General features: G+C 38.1%; 4 protein-coding genes across 10 annotated transcripts in view; 3 read left to right on the plus strand and 1 right to left on the minus strand.

Annotated features, from left to right (window-relative positions):
• Positions 1-11,601, minus strand: part of SLX4IP (SLX4 interacting protein) — a 78,582-nt gene extending 66,981 nt beyond the window's left edge. For 4 of the 7 annotated variants that reach the window (XM_054819946.1, XM_054819945.1, XM_054819943.1 and 1 more), the window contains exons 1-3: positions 11,493-11,601; positions 10,105-10,268; positions 6,057-6,105 (exon numbers count right to left, since the gene is read on the minus strand). Coding sequence is in view for 6 of the 7 variants with exons in the window: in XM_054819945.1 (XP_054675920.1) it covers positions 6,057-6,083 (27 nt within the window). In the remaining variant the exon portion in view is untranslated. Of the gene's footprint in view, positions 1-6,056; positions 6,106-10,104; positions 10,269-10,801; positions 10,833-11,253; positions 11,388-11,492 lie in introns of those variants that run through there. The other 3 variants (XM_054819941.1, XM_054819944.1, XM_054819942.1) reach the window with 3 other exon arrangements.
• A 553-nt stretch (positions 11,602-12,154) lies between these two features.
• LOC129204287 (uncharacterized) lies at positions 12,155-14,685 on the plus strand. The gene is made up of 3 exons (XM_054819948.1): positions 12,155-12,371; positions 13,147-13,376; positions 14,327-14,685. Exons 1-2 carry the CDS (start codon positions 12,362-12,364, stop codon positions 13,353-13,355), a joined length of 219 nt encoding a protein of 72 aa, XP_054675923.1. The 5' UTR covers positions 12,155-12,361; the 3' UTR covers positions 13,356-13,376; positions 14,327-14,685.
• On the plus strand, positions 14,377-14,685 carry LOC129204288 (uncharacterized). The gene has a single exon (XM_054819949.1). The coding sequence runs from the start codon at positions 14,377-14,379 to the stop codon at positions 14,524-14,526; it is 150 nt and encodes a 49-aa protein (XP_054675924.1). The 3' UTR covers positions 14,527-14,685.
• A 71-nt stretch (positions 14,686-14,756) lies between these two features.
• Positions 14,757-19,449, plus strand: MKKS (MKKS centrosomal shuttling protein). The gene is made up of 4 exons (XM_054819939.1): positions 14,757-15,747; positions 16,267-16,442; positions 17,141-17,251; positions 17,716-19,449. Exons 1-4 carry the CDS (start codon positions 14,757-14,759, stop codon positions 18,154-18,156), a joined length of 1,719 nt encoding a protein of 572 aa, XP_054675914.1. The 3' UTR covers positions 18,157-19,449.
• The last annotated feature ends 2,414 nt before the right edge of the window (positions 19,450-21,863 follow it).

Below are 21,863 nucleotides of genomic sequence, written 5' to 3' on the forward strand. Positions count from 1 at the left end.
CAGCAGTTTAACAGGTTTTCACAATAGTTGAGCATCATCAGTGCTCATGCTTAACAATGACTGTAGCAACATACTGAAATAGGGTGCCATGTCCTGTGGTACCATTATTTAAGGAAGAGTTTGGCTATTGAGTCAAGAAAAATACTGCAAAGTCACGGTTGAATAAGTGCTGCAGTGAACACAAAATGTCCAGAAACTAAGCTTTTATTTGAGAATTGAAACTAAGCAATAATTTCGCTTTTTAAAATAGACGCCTTTTAAGGAAGTTGTGAACCACATGGATGAAACATAAGGAAAGAATAAAAATGTGCCGTCAGTCTCTCTTCTCCCTTTTACTCCACAGTCCAGTTAGAACACACTCATATATCAAATACTCAGATGATTTCCACATATTAGAATCCATCTACATTACCCAGGGTGGGGAGAGGCTATGCGAAACAATACAATAATTTTTATATTAAATTTTCAGGATATTAACGCAAAGAGCAAAATCTGCATCACTGTATCATTAAACCGTTTGCACATCTCGTTACCAGGTACTACATGAAATGTGGATCCCTTTACCTCCCAGTCTACTAACCTCCATCTGAACTCAGTGGAAAGAATTGAAGAATTTCACCTACAGCGCAAGCTGAAGCCTCTCCCAGGACCTAAAGACATTCAGTGACCCCATGCAGCATCTCTGCTAAGCCCTGATGTTTTGCTGGACTTGGAGAGATTGAAGTCTGCTTCTGAGTTTCCCATCCCTCCTTTACTACTAGACTCTGGGGTCAAGCAGGCAGTACCACCAAGATCTCCAAGAGGCAGAACAGTGGAGGTGTAAGATATGGTAGCACTGGTCAGAAATAAGGCATATGGCAAATATCATGGAGATTACATCTTTGAATTAATTACGTCTAAAAAAAGATTAGTATCACTTGGTATGGTGTGTATTTAGAATCCCATATCACTGCCACAGTAGTATAGTGTTCACAATTAGCAAAAACCTAACTTTCTGGCACACCTAGTACTTTTAAAACTAATCAGATTTATTTGAATTACCAAAAAAAAAAAAAGTAATGCAAGTTTAACCATTCTTTTATTCCTTATTTGAAGTGATCCCTGTGAAAGCAGTGTTTCCACTATTGATGTTTATCCCTCTGGCTTCCTATTCCTTTCTCCTTCTGCTAACACTTTAATCTCTCAACTCTTCATCCACTCATCATTTCCCTAGGCTTGAAAATTAATCCTCCGAGGTCAGCGAGGAAACTTCCACTGACTCCAGGAGGTTTAGAATTAGATCGCACACTTAATTTTCCTCCCCCCCGCTACCTCCCAACTTCCTCTTTTCTTTCTTCTGGAACTTATTTACTCATCACTTTAGTCATTCCATATCTGGTCCCATGAAATTGGGAATTAAAGGCAGAGTTAAGAAAGAGAACTAAATAGATGTCCCTCCATCTATGATTCTACTTCCAATTTAAATCATATTCCCCCCAGTCTCTTTTTATCTTCTTAGGACTTTTAAGCCCTTTTAAACAAGTATCATATTTTATGCATTAATATAGAAATGAACATCACAGCTGAGTGAAAGGTATGACGCTATTTGATAATAACAATTTCAACCACCTATATTTATAGTTGTTCTGAGCAATGCTGCTTTAGAACTTCATCTCTAGAAAACCACTACTTAATGGTTAATATAGCTATTTCTTAATTTAAGACCCAACAAGCAAATATAAGAACACACAACACACGTAAAATTCAACCACCTTTAATCAGTTTGGAGGACACCAGTATCTTGCTTTTAAGATTTAAAATACTTTTACAAATTCTGTTTAATCACTGAAAACCTCATCTTAGCACATTTACATTGAAACATTTGTAAGTACTCCAACTACAGGAATTTCACATACAAATGTCTTAGTTTTGCAATAGGGAAGGGAAATGGACATCAGAAAACATTGTATTTATTATTAATTAAGCACTCTAGCTTTCAAACTAGAAATCAGTATGCTAACAAGTTCAAAACTACGCATGTAAAAAAAGCATCTGTGGTATCAGTCTAGTAACTCTAAGCAGTCACAACATACAAAAAAAATTAAACCAAACAGTATTCCTTATTCTCGCTTTCACGTATCTATGCACTGCATTTATGTACCTATGGACTTTATATAGCAGTAAAATGCATTTACTGTCCTCCATTACTCATTACATGCAATCACAGAAAATGAAAAAATTAGATAAGAAAACCTACTCATCTCCCTAGTTTTTTTCTCTACAAACAACTCACAAGAAGCAGCAAACACACCACTTTCTCACAGAGCAAAATATTTACAGAAATATTGATGAGCTAATTCAATGGACACACTTCACAGAAATGTGAACTTTAATCTGTCTAGCCCACTTAGATGTCACACAAGAATCATCCAAACAGACATATCTGATACAGAAATCTTTGTCAACATCCTATCACTGTATTACATTTCAAATGGTAGTTAAAAAATAGAAAGCTCTGGAAAGGCCAGAGATATGGTGAAGCTTTAGCATTAGAAATCCAGTAACATATTTAAACACACATGGAAATATCAAACAAGGCCCATTCAAAACAAGCTGCTTATTTTCGTATTCCACATCAGAGACAGCAGGACCTTCTACAGGTCTGTGAGCAGATCCTAAAACGTCCTGTACAGCGCTGTAAGTACATACTAGTACATTGTCTGAGGAAGAAATCTTTCCATTTCCTTCTACCTCTGTTAGGGCCTATAATCAACATTCTTTCTACGCTCACTTTCTTTCATAGGGCACTTCTAAAGTATGCAAAGATAGATGTTAAGATGTCTTTGGTTATAAATCAGTATCTTAATGATTACATGAAGATACACCAACATAAAAAAGGATACACATGCAAGCAAAATGAAGGGGAAAATTGACCACATTACAGTCATACTGTCATTTTTGTCCAATCATTTCCAGTAGTTCCATCTTTGTTCCCAATACAAAACAGGAAAATATGCTTGCTGCTTCAAAGGAACTTGCAATTTAAAGCAAGAAAAAAGTTTGAAGTAGCAAAGACCAAAAAGTTTCCTATACACTTCCAGCATGCAATAATTTAAATTGATAGCAAGGAACACTGCTGAAAAATCTATTGCAGAGTGTGCTGGATGACCAGAGGGAACACTGAAACGATAATTATCTTAATCTAAGATATGCACTAGCAAAGGCCTACAAATCTGAGACAGAGCAAAGCTCTTAATTTCTCAAAGTAGGAAACAGCTAAGTAAAAAAAGCTTCCCTTTGAGTTAAGTTGTTACTGCATTTCAATAGCTCAAAGTCTTCAGTGTTTGGAAAATGAACAAATTGCAGAAAACAGTAAATGAAATTTTTCTATTACAGCCATAAAAATTACTATATTTAGTTCTGCAGTTTGGTACGAATAAAGTCAATTTACACAACTCTGGAAGAGCAATTCTTTCTAGTTTGTCCAAAGTTTTAAACAAGGCCCTAGTGATATTTTTTCAAATCCATATAGAGTTCATGATTTTGCTTTAAGCCTCACCAATTAAAGTGAAGATTTATTTCTCAGAACAGCAGTAAAATATTTTAGCAACACACAGAGAAGGCTTAATTAAATTCATATGTCTTATTTTCCAGATTTGGGGACATTTTAACATGCAACACTTTATGAAGTATCAATATTTCCTAAAATTGAAAATCGATGATCAAATTAACTTGCATAAAATATTATCTATTGCACATCACAACACTATGGCATCCAGTCACTTGGCAAGTGAAGAAAGTGTGTTTAGGACCTAACTGTAGGTTTTGTATTAAGGTTTAAAGCTATTTTACTGCATCAATTATTTTATTTCAATCGCTCTTAATTGCCCATAAAACCAAGCCGGGGCTCGCCTTTCAAAAATAGGCCAACTACTCCCTCTACTGAAAATAACTGACCATTACATGGGAGGCACAGAGATTCTCGTATAAAATATGTGTCGTTAAGAAACAAAGTCATTAAACACATTATAGGTGTTTTCCTTTTAATTACGTTCCAGTCAGATAAGACTTGAAAGACTGATAAGCTGTACTTTTTGCTCTATAACCAAAAAGATTAACATACACAAAATCTGAAAACTTAAAAAGTAAAGAATATAGATGAGGCACGCATGAAATATTTGCAGACACAGTAAAATACTCCTATCAATTTCAAACACGAGGAACCTAAAAGTGAGAATATATTATTTTCTATACTCCCCCTGCAGAGAGGAGAGAGAATATTTTCTGCCTTTTAATTGAGAATCTTCTACACAGGCATCTTCCTTGAAAAAATTATGTCAAACAGTCTTTAAAAAGGGAATATTCACATTAAATACAAATTCAGTGAATGTAAAGAAAGAATAATCACGTACAAAATCCCTGATCTAAGAAGGAAAATATTACACATCTGTGCACAAAGTGAATTCCAATCAACTTATCACATATTTACATTGTATATTTGATACATTTTAGTCTAAGCAAAGTTAATTTTCAGCATTCAGTACATGCAAAAAACTTATCCTTATTTCTCAAATACTATCAGAAAGGAAATAAAGCTTTATCTCATGGACACTCTCAAAAGTTCTATCTGTGATATTGCTTACCTACAAACACATGGTCAATGAGAACCTATCCATTTGCTCAGATAGTCAGTGATTAAACTACTTGGTGATTGCCAGGGTACATGCTGAATGTAAAGTATCCGTGCTGAATCAGCAAGCTGTAATAATGCAGACCAGGAATCAAATATCTGAAGGCTTTTTATCTAGTGAAGATATTTCAACTTACACCATTTGTTGTCTTACATTATTGATGATATCAAGATTTCTCAGCTGAGAAAAACAATGCCTTCAGCCTCAGCTCCTGTTGCTACCCACATCAGTGGCATATAGACTCAGACTATCAGCTAAAATGTGCTCAAAATCAAAGATATTTCTCCTAACTCCTATATCAATTCAGAAGCAGTGAATAGTAAAGACATGATACTGTCAATTTAAGGCTTACAATCATGTTAAACAGCAAAAAAATTAAAGCAAACGTCCAACTAAATGACAGCAATTTTCCTTGAAAAAGAACACACAGCACACAAAAAATAAGTATTTGGTCTGCTTGTTGAACAGGTTGGTTACCCACAAAACCAAGCTTCAACAGCTTCCACAGCCTGATCAGTCAGGAAGGTTTTTGTAGCTGCCTTCCAAAATACCCAAGCTTATCCACAGAGGAAAAAAGTCTCTTCTGTTAAGAAAATTCCTGGGAAAAAAACACTTCCAACAGAATAATATATTGCGCTAACCACTTTGAAATGTATACATTACCTAAACTACCCACGACATACAAGAACACAGAAACAAGAGAGAGGGCCCAAAAGAGAAGGTTTCACAATTTTTACTGAACAACTAGTTTTATTCATTGATAAGCTGATATAGTTACGGTAGAAGAATTATGAAGTGCTATGTTTATTACAGAATGTTTTGAAAAACATTACTCTTCCGATACATAACCAAAAGTCAAAGACTGTTTGCAAAATAAACTGCAATAGCATTTTATTGTATGTAAGTCACCTAATCCCTGAAAACACAAAAAGAGGCAAAAAAAGATGCAAATAAAGAGTCAAGCGTGATAAACAGTTTAAGAACATTGCTATGCCCCAAACCAGGAACTGGTAGATTATCTGGGAAGTACACAAATAATATTGCAAGATTACACTAAGAGAAGAATCAACCCTGAATTTTATTTCAGGTAGCAAATACTGTTTTACTGAGAATTCATGTAGTTTCTAATTCTAACTACACAAATAATCGCTTTTAGTTACACATTTAATCTTCAGCTGACCTCAGACACATACTACCATGACACAGCAGCAATTCAAGAAGTTTACTTCCAAAGAGAGAGAAAAGCTGATGATACAAAATACGCTACTATAACCAGAAGCCTGAAGGATGCACCTCTTCATCATTAACTTTTAAAATCAACATGCATACATTCTAAGTAGTATTACAGATTTTTTTTTTAAATGAAAGCTATGACATTCTACTTACCTTAATAACAAATTTGTTGGATGCCATGATAGGTCTGTATAAGCTGGTCCTATAAAAATATAAATTAAAAGTGATCAGCACTAGAGAAAAACTCAGATCTCTATGCCAACTGAGAAGGATTTTTAAAATCTATTACTCTTTTTTTTTTCCATTACTGCTGTTCTTCAAACTCTAAGAAAACCAAGGAAAACTCTTATTTAAAGGAGAATTGCTTATCTACCTGTGTTGGTTTCTTTTAGTGAACCTCATAACTGTTCAGCCACTTAGCATCCAACACATGAAATACAAAATTAGAACTATTTTTCAGACCAGTACTAAGACAGAGACAAACCCACCTAACTTATCCTCGAGAAGCCTTTCAAGGAGCAGCAAATTAAGCCTGGAATATTCCTTTACTATTGTCTCAACCACTGGTCCCTATGTATATGGCTCCTGGCCTAGTTTCTCTTTCAAAATAATAGCTTCACATAAAGCATTACTGTGGTTGCACAGAAGTAAAGTGAAATTTTGACATCCTCTTATTTACCCCAAACAGAATTTAGATTGCTTAATTTGGGATATTGAGTGAAGTACATTTAGCTGCACAGACCCCAACGCTGCCTCAGACCATTCCAAGTAACTCAGGAAGCATTAATTCATGCTGGAAGTTAAACACACTCTCCCTTGGGTGCAAGAAGAAACCTTCAATTAATTGCTAAGATTTTCCCCCTGCCCCTTAGAAGAACATTCAAATGACTACAAGCTTCAAGTTGGCTTGCAAGCCAAACCACAAGTCTCATCACCTTCCATAATGATTTCAGGTTTTTAACCATTTGGGTTTTTTTCCCCAAACTGCAACAATTACGGTCACATCACTGAAACTATTGAGGAAGTTCATCATTCTCCACATAAATGGGAGCTAAACGTTCACTTGGCAAAAGGCAGAAAATTAGGATAAATTCATGAAAGTCTTTCCAGCTAAGCCCAAAATGTCAGGATTCAGAAGATACATGGAATGGGCCCTATGGTACCAAATTAATACCTACAAAAATCCAGGAGTAAAAAAATTAAGATACATTCTGTTATCACACAGGATAGAAACAGACTTGAACTGGACAGAAAACCAGGTGAGCAAGGGTCTCAGTATACTGGCAGAAGATAGAGTACCCAAACGATACAGTTCAAGCTTCAAAATTAAGAAAGAAAACAAGTGTCAGTAGCTGCTGCCTGCAACAGACGAACTATACCAGAAACTCCACTGGCAACAGAGCTGCATTTTACACTCTAAAGTTTCCTAAAGGATTAATAATGGACAAATCTGGTCAATTTTGTAAGAGATGGTATAGGAAAATAGCAAGAATGCAGGAAGACATACCCATTTCTCACTGCGTACTTCAAGTTATTGCAAAGTACTGCGATAAAGCTGTCAAAATTTCAGGATACAAGTCAAGCTGATGATGTGTGTCTCTGTCAGGCACTACGCTTACACATTTCAAAATGCAATCATTATCCTTATTTAACATCAAAAAAGTGCAAAACAAGATAAAGACCCGCTTTACAACTACATAGCATAGCACAGATAATTTTGATCTTAAGATTCAATAGTAATCATTTTGAACTAAATAAACACTTCTACGCAGTGCTTCCATTCCAAATATCCAAATGCTGAGACCCAGGATTTTAAAACAACTATGAGAAAATGTGAAAGTAACAAGGGCACAATTCCATACACCAGCTCAAGGAAAACTCCCAGTTAGTTCAATTTTTTTTTTTCTACAGATCATATCAATATCCAAGCAGTAAGAAACAGGAATAGGAAAAAGGATTGTAAACAGTGAGAAGTAAAACGGTTGTTACTGTAACCAGGTTAAAATGAGTTTGAACTGAGAACCATTCTGCAAGTAGCTACTGAAAATAAACTTTAATATAGTTAATAAAATGTTTCAACTATGTTCTGAAAAAGCTCAAAGTTAGAGCTTTCATCAGCTGCGCAGTAACAGTAAGCAGAAAGTTATATAGAGCAAATAGAATTTTCAAGTAACAGTCATGCAGACGGAAGCTGGAATACCATGTCTTGCACCACATGACTATCATTCTCCCTGGCACAAAACAGCACTAGAAACATTTTTCTCTTATCAGAGTAAGTTTTGTCAACTTTACCGATAGCAATTTTGAGAAACACAATGTAAGAACAGTGCTCTGGACCACTTGGGACATCATATTTCAATTCAGTCAGGTAGTAAGGTGCTACTCTATAGAAGTAAACATAGTAGAACAACTACAAGAAGAATAAGTAGGAGATAAAACTCAGAAATTCTTGAAACAGCAGCTACTAGAACTAGGTCAGAAGAGATGCTAAAGGGAAATGGCAGCCACCAAGTGAAAACCAACTGGGCTTCTCAGTTCCTTATAACAGTGCACAAGATTATATTCTTGGTGTTCAAGAACTCCAAGGAAGGACTACCCACCCCACCATGCAAAAACAAAAAGCAAATAATAAGACATATCACAGCCCTTTCAAAACACCACAGAACCTGTACACGTATGACTTAGCTGATTCTCTTTTAAAAAAAAAAAAAAGTTCTCAGCAGCATTTCAGGATTGGGGTTTTAATTTTAATGAAAGGCTAGTATCTAGAGCTTTACTAATGACCTCTACCTCCTCCCCCAACCAAAAAAAAAAATAGAAAAAACAGTAGGCAAGAAACAGCAAAAAGTAGGAGTGTGTTAAATCCTACAGTCTCTTCGCCGAGCAGGTAGAATCATAACCTGAAGTTAGGAAATTGCAAACACAATTTGCTGTGGAGTGCACCATCAACTAAGAGCTCCTACAACAGCAACGACAATAACAAACAAACCTAACACTTACACGGAATTACCTGTACCTTGGGATAGGGTAGAACACAAGGTACTTGGCCTCATGCTTCCAGAACATAGTTTACCTAGAGTGCACGTAATTCTTGAGCTCAGTATGGCATACAATTCACAGTGGTGCTGCAGGCCTGTGAGCTGAAGAACAATATTTGCTACTGTTTTATCATTAATCCTTGCAGTAGCAATAATATGAATAAAAGTTGCAACAAAACATGTCAGAGCATCATCTCTTCTCCAAATGCTCATGTCCTGCTTCAGAACAAAGCACAGGGATGAATCAACTGAACTAATTCCGGCATCACCAACCTCATTTTCATAACAATTTGCCATCCAGAATACTACTGTTGCAACATGTCTACTGCTACTGATGTGAGGAGGACTGCTGGCAGACAGAAGTCCTCTCCAAATCCAAATTATAAAATAATGGGGGGGGGGGGGGAGAACAACAAGAAAAGTTACCTTTGGTTCAATTTGCTCTTCATGGGAATAAGAGGACTTTGGGAGTTCACAGACTACCCCATCCTTTACACTGACCATACAGGCAAGACAAAGGAAATACAGCAAACAATCACTGTAAGCAAATCCTCAGAAAGCAAAAAAGAATACATCTCATGTGTGAACCATCAGGAAAGTCACTGAACTATCACGTATGAAAAGATACCCAATACTAAGACATCAGAAAATGAGGGAAAACACCAATCAATTGTACAAGAAAAAAGCCAAAATACTTTGCCATTTTCTGTGTTGAAAAAAACCAACACGAGAAATACAGACCTATTACAATTGCTACTATTTGGTAACAAGAATCTGTTTCATGGAATACAGTATCTCTTGCAAACTAATGTGACTCTCTAAAGGAAACTGTACATAAGGAAATGTGAAGAGAAGGCAGAAAAAATTCTCAGACACTATATATCTCACATTTTAAAAAAGAGAGAGCTTTGATATGGTATTTGTAGTATTGCAACATCTACATTTTTAATACACAGACTGTACAAGTAAACATGATTTACAATTAAATGCATAGATTTCCTGTAGCTAGAGGGAGACACACTTCAAAAATAATGTGGCAGAATATCTTTCTTTCCTAAATTTGATGTTAAGTGAAATGGTAGACACTGAGGAGAAACCAGGAAACATGGCCTTCCCGAGAGTGAGCTGAAGTATTTTCTGCCAGCTGATGAGCAGCATCTTACCTTAGCAAAGTAGCAGCTTCCTTTTACTTCAGGAACAAGAAACTGAAAACTCCCGCCACACATGCCCACTTGAAGGTACAACAGCTTCTAACGCAACAGCTGCAAACTATTCACACCCTGCCCATCTTTGGGTGCCTTTACCGCGTGCAGGGAGAGGTGGGCACCTGAAAAAGGCAACACAAATGCTGATTAAGGAATTGTCTAGAATAATATTAACTAGTTTTGTGGTTCAAAAATAACTATCACAACACAAAAGAGATTTTTTTTTTCCTGAACTTTCCAGTCCTTAGCTATCAAATGCTGTCCAGCCCAGACTCAGCGCTCTCGTAGTCAGTTTCTGAGAGCTGATTCTATGCTTGGGATAAGCGGTGTAATACTTAGCTCCTGACATATTTAGTAAAGTATTTCTAGTTCTGAAAAGACATAGCAGAATCTTCACATTTTGCAATTTCAGGATTTTTAGGCCCACTGTTCCCAATTTCTCCACTTAACCTTTAGAAACTACTCTTCCCACAAGTCCACTTGAGTGTTACCTACACTCCTTCATTCAGAAACTGCCAATTCCCCTTTAAAGTTCCACAATTCACTTTCAAAAATGTTATCCATTCACCACATAACTGCATAGAACTAGAGGAATGAGAGACTCTGAGGAACATCAGTATGCTTATTACAGACAGGTGCTGGCATTGCTAAATACCATTTTTTTTTTGAAGTTTGTGACATTCAGCTGTTCCACCATTCAGCTGTTCCACCAAACTTAAAAAAAAATAGTTGTTATATTTTCTGTATGCAGATTAGGTCTCTTGGCTACAGTTGTAAACTCTGCAACTACACACAAAATTAAAAAGAAACCCATGCGTTAACACATCAATATAATACAAGATATTCTTGGCAGCGACTGCAGAGTAGGGGGAGAGAAGAGGGAATACAGAAAAGGCGCAGAATAGACTAAGAGCTAAGAAAAAGTTTTAGAAGGTCAGGCAGAGAAGTTTTCTTGAACTTGGTCAGGGCAACGTTGTCCGCCTGCAGGAAGGCACAGACAGGTGCGAGCAGAAGTAACGCGGAGTGACCGCAGCAGGAGCTAAACAAGAAAAATCAGAGGGATAAACGTATATTTTTAAGCTTGGCGGGTGCTTTAGAGGCTCGCACCTCAGCGGGCCGGGAGGGGGTGCTGACACGAGGGGCGGCGCGGGAGGGAGCCAGCCGAGGCAGCGCCTGAGGGAGGCGCGGCGGGAGCCGGCCGGCAGCAGTAGCTGCCCCGGGACGCCGCCTCACACGTTTATCTAGAGAAAAAAGCGAGACTGAAGACCGAGGAGCGGCCGCTGCCCCCAAGAGCGTCCCGGTCCCAGCCGGGCTGCTGCGGGGTTGCCGCCATAGTCGAGCCGTACCTCCTCCCCGCGCCGCGCCTGCCTCCAACGGTTCTAACGGCTCCTCTGCCCCCAAGTAAGATGGCTGCCGAGCACGAGCTTCTTCTCCCCTATCCAAAATGGCCGCCGCCAGCCCTACTCTGCCCAAATGAAAAATGGCCGCCAGGGCAATCGCGCGAGGGTGGCTGAGGCGTACTCGGGCCCCACGAGAGCGCGCACCTCGTTGCCACGTGACGCGGGGCTAAGCCAATGACGAGCGAGAGGAAGAACGCCCCCTGCGCTAGCTTCAGCCCCGTGCGAGCGGGGAGGCGGGGTTCGAGGTGCACTTCCGGGCTGCGCGAGGCCGCTTCCTGCTGGTGGGAGCTTCAAAGGCGCGGGGGAGGGCGCGCGACCCCCGCGCCCGTCCCGCTGAGGTACCGACGGTCGGGCAGCCGAGTCCTCCCTTCGCCTCCCCTCGCCGAGAGGGCTGCTGGAGTGGCCGGGCAGCCCCTTCCCTGCCTGCCCGCCCCCTCTTGCTGCGTGAGGAAAGGGGAGAGGAGCTTCCAGTGCGCTGTCCCTCTTCCTCACTCCGCTCCCTCCCGCCGTGCCGGTCCCCCTCGGCCGCCTCTGGCCCGAGGAGAGCCGCCTCCCCCTCAGGCGTCCGCGCCGCAAGGTCGCTGGGACGCGGGGGTAGGTGTGGGGGAGTCGTCTGGGGAACGTGTCGCGGTGTGACCGGAGTCCCTGCCGCCAGGGGACGAGCTGCTTGGGCCGGGCCGCGGCCGATCGCTACAGCGTCTCCTCAGCAGCTTCCAGGCGGAGCGCGGCTGCCTCACGCCTATACCGGCCGGCCTTGGGGCTGCCGAGTTGCTGTGAAGCCGAGTGGTGTGAAGCTGTGGAATCTCCTCAGCTTGATGGGTGGGGGTTAGTAGGATACTACTAGTAGGAGGGTGGTTAGTAGTTCATCCTGTCAGGTGTAGGAACATTTACTCTCTGAGTTGTACCTTTGTAGCCGTTTAAAACGAGAAGTTGTTTTGATACAAAACCTAAGTATACATATCTTTTTCTCTCCTGTAGTTGGTAACTCTTAATGAAATTCCACAGAAAGTAGGGGCTTACGCATTCTTTTTAGACAAGGATGTATTTATTATGTTTGTACTGATGCCTTGTAGTTTCTGAAAATCAAGGGCAGAGAGGGCTAAGGTATTGAGACATAGCTGCTGCTCTGGGCAACGTAAAACCGTGTCAGCAGCACTGCAGCTTGTGTGGCCTGCAAGTTAAAAGTTCCATATTCTGTTAGGAGCTCGGTTAGTCATTGAATTTTATTAACTATGTGGGGGGGGAAAAGGTGTATTTTGAAACTGCTTTGGTTTAGACTTCAAATATTTACCATCCAAAGCAGTAACATTTGTAATTAGATAAACATAACAAACTAACAAAGCCTTAAGATTTAGCATGCCAAAGCTTGAAGTAAATGCAGCAATTAGCACTTCAAGATGTCTGAATTGAGGTTATTTTTATAGCCTTTTTTATTTGAAGTTCACAAAGTAAGAATTTCTTGTGTCATTTTGTGTTTTAATCATCTGCTGCGCTGTAATTAAATATATTAACATTCAGGTTCATCTGTTCTGTGCTATTATTATAGAGAAAAAAAAGGATTTCTAGAATACATTTAAAATAATAAATTGTCTTTACCTAGGTAGATGCCAGTTTGCAATGGGTCTTAAAACCATCTGGAAGGACTACAAAGTTCTGATTGTTATGGGAACTAGCCTTGGGCTGGTGCACTGGGGGTGGTTTCACATCAAGTCCAGTCCTATTTTCCAAGTGAAGACACAGGACTTTGTTCCAGAACCTGGGATTGTGACATACGTGATGCAAAGCGATCACAAAAATAAAGAAAAATAGCATTAGTGCTATGTATTGTGGGTAAGTTGCCTAATTAGTTGTATCTGTATCTTTGAGGCAGGAGATGAGTCAATTAAATGAGAATTTTCTAACAGATGCAGTATTCCTGCTCTAACTTTAGTCTTCCAGAGTTTTATTTTGTAACTGAGTTAACCTGGTAGTTACGTGGACCCAAAAAATGCATCATACATCTCAAAAGCTACTGCTAAATCCCATGTGATAGGAGCAATGAAGTGATGATACGATAGGTCTTAAAGATATTTAACAACAAACTCCAATAACATCAAGGCAACAGTCAAACTCTTGTGACTGGGTCTGCAGAACATCTGTTCAGGTTCAGAACTGCGCAGAAATAATTGTGGCTTTACATAGTAACATATTCTGTGTTGTTAGTAGGGATGGTAATTGTAATAGAAAACAAACAAAATTAAGTATGAGAAGTCTAAATACCTTAGAGATTACATAGAAATGTAAATAAATATCCCTTTAAGTTTTGAAGTGTTTAAGAACTGAAAAAAATTTCTATGTTGAGCATCCTGAAGTGAGAAACCTTTCTTTAAGAGGCAGAGATTTCTTAAAGTTGTTTGAACATGAAGAGCTTTTGTTGCTGAAGTGGTTCCCTGGGAAGCAGCGCTGAGTAGTTCAGTTCTTGTGCTCTTGAGTAAAAAGAGGTTAACATCACTATAGTTTTAACAATTTCATACATTTCAGTGCAGTTTATAGCGGCCTGTTACTTAGACCTACAGGTACAACAGCATATAAACTGATGGTCAGAATTGAAGTTATTAACAAATATGTATAATTTGTGTGCTATGTGCTTGTATATATAATATGAATAGGTTTTCTTAATTAAAAAGCATTATAGTTTGGTATTTGTCCTTATGTGAGTTTTTTGTGAAAATAAAGTAGCAGTTCAAGCTATGCAACATTGTCGTAAGATTATCCTAATACCTTTCTGGTTTTTATTGCAGGTATAACTAGCTTTGAAGCTTTTCATCTGTGGCTGTTGACAGAAGAAGAGATGAGGAAAGCTAGCTGGAGTAGAAAGAACTTTCTGCTTGTGGCAGGACTGTCACTTATAGGTGTCCATTTTGGAAGCATGCTTGTCAACTTTGTTGCAAAAAAATCTGTTCGATCACATTCAGAAGCTAAAAAAGATAGTCATGAATGAAATAGCTTACTGCTGTTGTCCTATATCAATTTCATAATAGGATGCAAGCCTCATGTGAAGAGCTAGATTGTGAGTTGTCACAGGAATGCACTGTTTCACATTTAAAATAATAATCCTTAGCTGCAAAGAATTAAAATGTACTACTTTAAATTTTAAAAATGCTATGAATTATAGATCCAAGTCAAAATGAAATCAGTTTTGTTGGCCGGAATTAAAATCTTACTCTGAAAATGTCTCGTCTTGAGGCTAAAAAGCCTCCGTTATTTATTAGTGAACCTTTAACTAAAGATGCAGTTAGTCAGTCACTGTCTCTACTGAGCGGGATATTAAAATCTTGCTATGGTCCTGCTGGTAGACTCAAACAGCTCCACAATGGCATGGGAGGCTATGTTTGCACAACTTCACAATCCTCAGCTATACTCGGTCGTCTTTCTGTCAGTCATCCTGTGTTAAGTGTTTTGACGGCCTCTGTACAGAACCATATATCCCGCTTCAGTGACTGTGGCTTATTTACTGCCATTCTTTGCTGTAGTTTGATTGAAAACTTTAAAAGCCTAAATGTGGCACCTTGCACTGTCCTTAAAATAAGCAAGCATCTTTTGAGTTTGTGTATGGACTACCTCAAATCTGAGGCCTGTGGTTGCCGAGTTTCCGTGGATTTTAGCAGTGTTGAGACTCTTCTTTGTTTGGTACGTAGCGTATTAACAAGTAAGCCTGCTTGCATGCTTAATAAACCAGAAGTCGATCATCTCACCACGCTGATTTTAAAGGCTTTTATGTTTACTGTTCCATGTCATGTTGAGACTAATGCTGTTTTAGGAAAGTGTGTAATAGTACCTGTGAAAGGTAGAAGAGTTGCGGATTCTACAGTTCTTCCTGGACTACTCATAGAAACAACAGAAATTCATTTGGCAAACCCGCTTACTGTCAAAAGAACCTGTTCAAACCTGGTCAAGGTAGCCCTCTTCTGTGTGTCCATGGCAGGAGACCTGTCCAACCCTGAGGAAGGAACTATAACAGTCCATCACGGAATTTCTCTAGAAATGTTGGAGCTGAATCAGTTGCTTAATATAGGAAAGCAGCTGGTTAGTGATGAGGTTGGCCTTGTAGTGTGCCAGAAAGTTATCCATCCATCTCTGAAACAGTATCTGAAAGAGAACCATGTCATCGCTCTGGACAGAGCTGGGCTATGTCTGATGGAACCCCTGAGTCAGATGACAGGTAACAAGCAAGTTTTCTGTACTAAACAATTGTCCTAAACAATTTCATCTCCTAATGAAAACCTACCTAGGTTGGTGTCATTGCAAAGTAAGGATTCTTTTATTTCTGGCTGTATCCTGCCTTCGCAGCTGAGCAAGAGTTGTTCTTTTCCAGTCTGAAAACCATTTTTTAAGGTGAGATTGGTCTTTTGCAGGCTCTAATGATATACTGCAAATGTGATAACTGATTACTGCATGAGGAATATCCAATTAGAGTAACTTTGCAAATGTAGATTATTTTCAAACTCTTTAATGAGAATAAGCCGATTACTTTTTTTATCTTAAACTACCACTAAGTCTCACACTTTGAAAATATATTGGTTCCTGTTTGTGACTTCCTGTGTAGATTGAAATGTTAGGTATTGAAGAATATGTCTAATTTAAAAAGCCAAGAGGGAGAAAGTTCATGCTTTATGAAATGCAAGATACCTGTTCTGATGATGCTAATACATACTGTTCTCTGCTTTTCTTAATTGTACAGGTTCAAAGCCTATAGCTTCCATACATTTGTTGTCTCCTAGTTGTTATGGCAGTTTGAAAGATGTAAGCATTGAGAGTTTTGCTTCAAAACATTTTGTGCATCTAATTCCGAAGGATACAGTTGTCTGCAGCTTGATACTCTGTAACAGAAATGAAACAGCATGGGATGAATTGAAGGTAGGCAAATTTTCTTGAAATCTTTCTTGAAAAGTCATATTTTGAGTGGAAAAAAGTAAGGAGAAATAATGATACGGTGACTTTAGAGAAGTGATTTTTCAGTACATAAATGGAGTTTAGAGTTTAGGTATACAGTTTCAAGAAAGCAATTCAGAAAACCCTTGTTTCCAGAATTTCAAAATCCTTGAAGTGCTCGTGTTCATTTAATGCCTCTATTTTAATATGGGAAGTTGTTTAGAGACAGAAACATTTTCTACCTGTTCTTGAGGCCAGTTCTGGATAAACATTTCTCTTCTCATTACTTAGTCTATGAGAGCATAAAGAAAAAATTGCCTAGCAAAAGGCCAGCAGCAATACCTGCAATTGTAGTCAAGCAGAGTTTTGCATTGAATAGTTGCTCTAGAAATGTCATTGATACTAATTGACTTTTTATATATAACCCTCTTGTAAAAAGAAGGAATAAAATACAGCTTTTTTTTAATTTCTGCTTTTCTGTGCTGAGTGTGGACAAATAAAGACAATTTCTCATTAAGTAAACATGGTTTTAGAAATCAGTCAGCAGCTTTATATCCACGTGTAATTCAAGTTTATGAAGTCTGTGCCAGAAACTACTGAAAGTCTTATTCCAGTAGCTTTTTCAATGGGGGCAAATCCTATTAATCATGGTAGGTCTAATGATAAATTCATACGGTTTTCAGCGCGCCTGTGAAACTGCAGAACATGTGCTGCAGTTAACAATCAAGGAACCTTTGGCATTGTTAGGAGGCGGCTGTACAGAAACTCACTTGGCTTCATACATAAGACATAAGGTATGTAACACATAAGGTTTTTTTTAAAGCTGCTTGGTATGCTTAGGAAACAAGATGATGTAGAATCACTGCTGCAGTTAAAACACGTTTCTAGGCTAATGTTGCATATTTGATGTCTACTAATATAAAACAAAGGGTCTGTTTGAAGGACTCGGTGCTAATTACATCTTTCAGACTTGTTAATACTGCATTTGTACTTTTTAATCTTTCTTTAGATATTATAGTAAATGCTTGCATTTTTATTTTAATGCTTAAAAAGTATAGAATTTTTATGCTGAAAAATAATCATTAAGAACTCAGCTTTGACTTCGATAGAAATCTTTCCTATTATGGAATAATCATCACATGAACAATTTTCTTAGTTAAGTTTGAATCATCTGTTTAAAAAAAAAAAGCAACGGTACTATGTATGTATAAAATTACTTCTGTAAGGGTTCTAATGTTCTAATTTCATTTTTTTTTAGAGTTGTAGTTTGTCCGCCAGTAGTTTTAAAGACATGGATTGTTCTCGGACACAATACCAATTGGTTGCTGATGGTTTTTGCCGTTCCCTGGAGTCTGTAGCTTGCTCTCTGAATCATGATGGTGGAGAAATACTTACAGACACGGTTTATGGACACTGTTGGTTTGTTCCATCAGGTTTTCCCTCTGTCTCTAATTGGTCAGATTTAGTTTCAAAATGTGGCTGTGGAATTAATGGTAACACTGAGAATCTCAACTGGAGGCTTTTGCAAGGCCAGTTTGGCTCCCCTGTTATACAGGGCTGCCCTGAAGCGCCCTCAGTAAAGGTCGTGGACTTTCTGACGTTGGACTGTTTTGTTGCAAAGTGTAGTGGCCTTCAGGTAGCTCTGGAGACAGCCAATCTGATTTTGGATCTCTCATACGTAATTGAAGATCAAAATTAGCTCTGATCTTATGTGAATTGTGTTGCATGGCAAGATAGTTGATTGAAAGCAGGGTAATATATAAAATGTTAAGATATTTTAAATGGTTAGAAAATGGACAACAGACAGAAATTTTAAATCAAACAGTTGGCCATTAAGTACCCTTCTGATTGTTAATCTACTGTGCCCTCCCACATTTTCAAATATTTAACATTTGTTAAGATGGTTAAATGATTAGCCAAATATACAGTGAATCACAGTAACATATGAGTATTCAAATTAGCATATTCAAACGAGCGAATGACACTTCAAAACTTGTTTCTTGTGTCCTGGGAGGTTTGAATGTTCTCCTTCAGTAAATGAGTGCTGAATTTAAGGAACCCTGGATGATATTCCCTCTTCATTAAGCAAAGTTTTGGATGTTTCTGTTAGCTCTTGTGGCATCTTCAAAGGAAGGGGAAAATGGATTCACTTGCTGAGAAAACATATGTTAAAGATTAGAATTTGTGTAGTCTCAGCAAAAGCTTTACACATTCTAACACTTTTATATTGCAGCAGAACTTCATCACTGGTATTTTTAATTTTGTAGGTAAACAGAAGGCTTTCCTTAGCAAATATCTTGAGCCACTTCTTTTCGAATTTTGTTTTGAAGATCTTGTCACCATGTACTATATGCGCTCTCTGTTTCTAAGAGACTGGAAGATTTTAATTCCTACGTAATTTATTTAGCAAATTATTAAAACTCAGCCTGGAGATCTTAAGGTAGGAGGGTAGATAATGGAAGATTTGAAAATAAATGGCAGACTGTAGAAAACTCTCTAAAGTGCACCTCGATTATCTTCTGTAGAATACAGGACAGTTCATAAATAATGATGTTTCTATCGTTTCAGCAAAGCTGCAAGAAAGAACGTCCCACTTACCATTCAATTAACTCTTTGACTGTGCGTGGCTTCTCTTCTTTTAATGAAGTAAAGTTTTAAGCTGCTCAGGCTTGTTTTGATCTTTAAATAAGGCTGTTGACTGAATGATCGAAACTTCTTCTCATTTTCAGTTTGCATGCAAGATCAAAAGGGGTGTTACAGTTTCTTGCTTAAACTCATTTTCTTTCCCCCTTTTCTTCTCCCTCTTTGTTTTCAGTCACAAGGGACAGATTGTTTGGCATGCTTTTCCAGAAAACATCCGAGTTACAGACTAGTCTGCTTATTTGTTTCCTTGTCTCTTAAGTTTTTCATATATATTTACTGAGTATGAGCAGTGGAATTGTCTTGTATAACTCAGTTTTGAAATATGTAATTAAAAACAGATCTTTCCAGACTTTTTGTACAAAGTCTTTTTCATTTTAAGAGCATAAATAATAATTTTCTCACTGGAAAAAATGAAAAGTTATTTAAAGTTCTTTATCTTTTTATGACCTGAAATGATTGCTCCAGTGCTATGAGGCATCCTTTGGGAATTTGTGGAAGAATGTTACAAGGGTTGAGATGGAGGCTGTTCAAAGCTGGTTACTAAAAAGGCTGCTTTCATATCTTGATCCTCCCATATACCATGAACCATATGAAAACATCAGGAATAATGAAGCCAAATGATGGTGGCACAGAAGACTCTGGGTAATATACTTCATCTAATTATGAGTCTCTAACTCAGAGTGTTGAATTAGAGTATTTTACTTCCTATAATAGCAGCTTGTTATGCAGTGCAAAAATGTTGAGTTTAGTGACTACAGCTGTGAAGTGAAAATTAAAACAATATTTAAGTAGAAGTAGTTGCTGGTGTTCTTTTGTCTTGGAATCTGGAGGCCGGTTCAGAGCTCCTATAAAACCTTTGTTAGCTCTGATTCTATTCTTCCCCCTCCTCACAGTGTTAAGAAAAATCACACATTAGAAAATTGTGAAAAAAATAAATTTAATTTTTGGTGAGCAGGTAAAAATTTATACCTGAACCAAAGATTGTTTCATATATAGATGGTTTTAATAAGAATGATTTTTTGGTCTCCTAGTGTGACTGAAAAGGATAAGCAAGCAGCTGGCACTGCTGTTTGTGGGCAGTTGGGGTTCAGTTCTCAGTGGTGCTACAGTTCCTGAACCTTTAGTGGTTAGTATACCCTACCTGTAGTGGGTAATGTAGGAGGAATACAGTTCTGGATACTGTTTAAAATGCAAGTAAATAAAATTTTGACTGTCAATCTAAGAGCAATATAAAACTAACTTTTAACTTTCATGTTTCCTGATAAATTTTGGTGCAAAAATGGTGGGTTTTTTCCCCCCTGTGTTATGAAATTGACAAAATGAAATATCCTCAGTTGTAAGTCCTCTGAGAAGCTGCTTTGGTTTTATTCCTGTTCCCCTTGGAATTTAAAGTTTGTTCAGTAGGAAAAATTAGCATGACACAAGTATTAAGAGACAAGTGTTTTCTGATCGTGACCTCAGTCATGTCTCTTGACTTCCACAGATTGCTCAGAGGCTATTAATTTAAATTTTAATAATTCTACTGGTAATGCACAAGAAGTAAGAATGTTCATCTCCAGCCTTCTCAGCTGTGTTAGTGCTCCAGGCCTAGCAGGAGCAAAAAAAAGTGCTGATAGTATAATCACTCAGGTCAGCATATTTAAGTAAGATGCCACTTTAATATAGTTGCTTCTCAGTTCAGTATTTCAGTTTTTCATTTGGTGTTTCAGTTCCCATTTGGTATTTAAAACTTCAAAGTGAAAAAGACCTGAAAATGCTGATTAATTTAGGGATCTTTAGTATTTCTATTATTGCATCCTATTTCAAGTAGACACATCATTAAACATTACTGTTTTGACACTGGCAAAGAGTGCAGAATACCTGCTTTTCACTGATTCAGTTACTGATTTGTGGATTTGTAGTCACTGAGCCATATCCGAAGTCTTTTTCTGTCTATTTCCCTATCTATAAAATGGGAACAAAAGATGGTAACTCTTCTTAAGGCATGGAGATTTGTGGGTGAAGAGATCTAAGTAAGATCCAGATGTAAAGTGAAGAACTACTTGCTGCACAGGAACAAAGAAATAGATAATTCAAAACAAACTCAAATCCTTGCTAAAATATTACAGGCATTTCATTAAGGGAACATTGGCCAGGATTTATGTAGAGTCCTTAAGTCTGCTAGAGAACTCCCCAGTTCTCCCTGCATATTGAACCTGGATGCATTTTGTTTTCCTCTGAAATGTTAACCTAAATTATAACCTAATTTATTGCTTCACATTTTCAGTACGCACACCCAGAGAAACGTGACCTTAAAGCCCTGTGCAGGAATGGTTGAACTTTAGGCGCGGCATTGTCAGACACCTCAGCAATCCTTACTGTCATCTGTGTCTTCAGAGCCTGTGCTCTGCATGTGTTTCAGACCAGATGTTCATACGATGCTAATCCTTGAAAATGGGGTAGAAACAGATTTATGAGTTGGGGAAACCTAACTTTACTGTATTGGTAGCATAACACTGATTTTTCTCAGAAGTGGGTATTATTAGGCTAACCAGATGTTACAGCGTTAGATTCTGTTCCAGTAAGGGAAGAGAGTATTTATTGGTGTCAAAGCTTGTAAGAAAAATACTGTTTGGAATATCACAAGCACAGCAGACCATGTACAAAACAATTCACGTTACCCAAAACCTGAACTTTCCAATCTTACTTGTGCCCTTATTTTGGTGTGCTGAGTAGCAAAATGTAGTATTTGTCACATTTTCAGCAGTGCTGCGTGAACTGAGT

The sequence above is a fragment of the Grus americana genome, chromosome 3 (genome assembly GCF_028858705.1).
Source record: "Grus americana isolate bGruAme1 chromosome 3, bGruAme1.mat, whole genome shotgun sequence".
NCBI lineage: Eukaryota > Metazoa > Chordata > Aves > Gruiformes > Gruidae > Grus > Grus americana.

What these genes read in the sequence shown, in the direction of transcription:
- LOC129204288 (XM_054819949.1), top strand. Translation starts at nt 14,377, where the DNA reads ATGAGGAAAGCTAGCTGGAGTAGAAAGAACTTTCTGCTTGTGGCAGGA.
- MKKS (XM_054819939.1), top strand. Translation starts at nt 14,757, where the DNA reads ATGTCTCGTCTTGAGGCTAAAAAGCCTCCGTTATTTATTAGTGAACCT. An exon ending in ACCCCTGAGTCAGATGACAG is followed by an intron (nt 15,748 to 16,266) that starts GTAACAAGCAAG and finishes TTAATTGTACAG; the next exon opens with GTTCAAAGCCTATAGCTTCC. An exon ending in CTTCATACATAAGACATAAG is followed by an intron (nt 17,252 to 17,715) that starts GTATGTAACACA and finishes ATTTTTTTTTAG; the next exon opens with AGTTGTAGTTTGTCCGCCAG.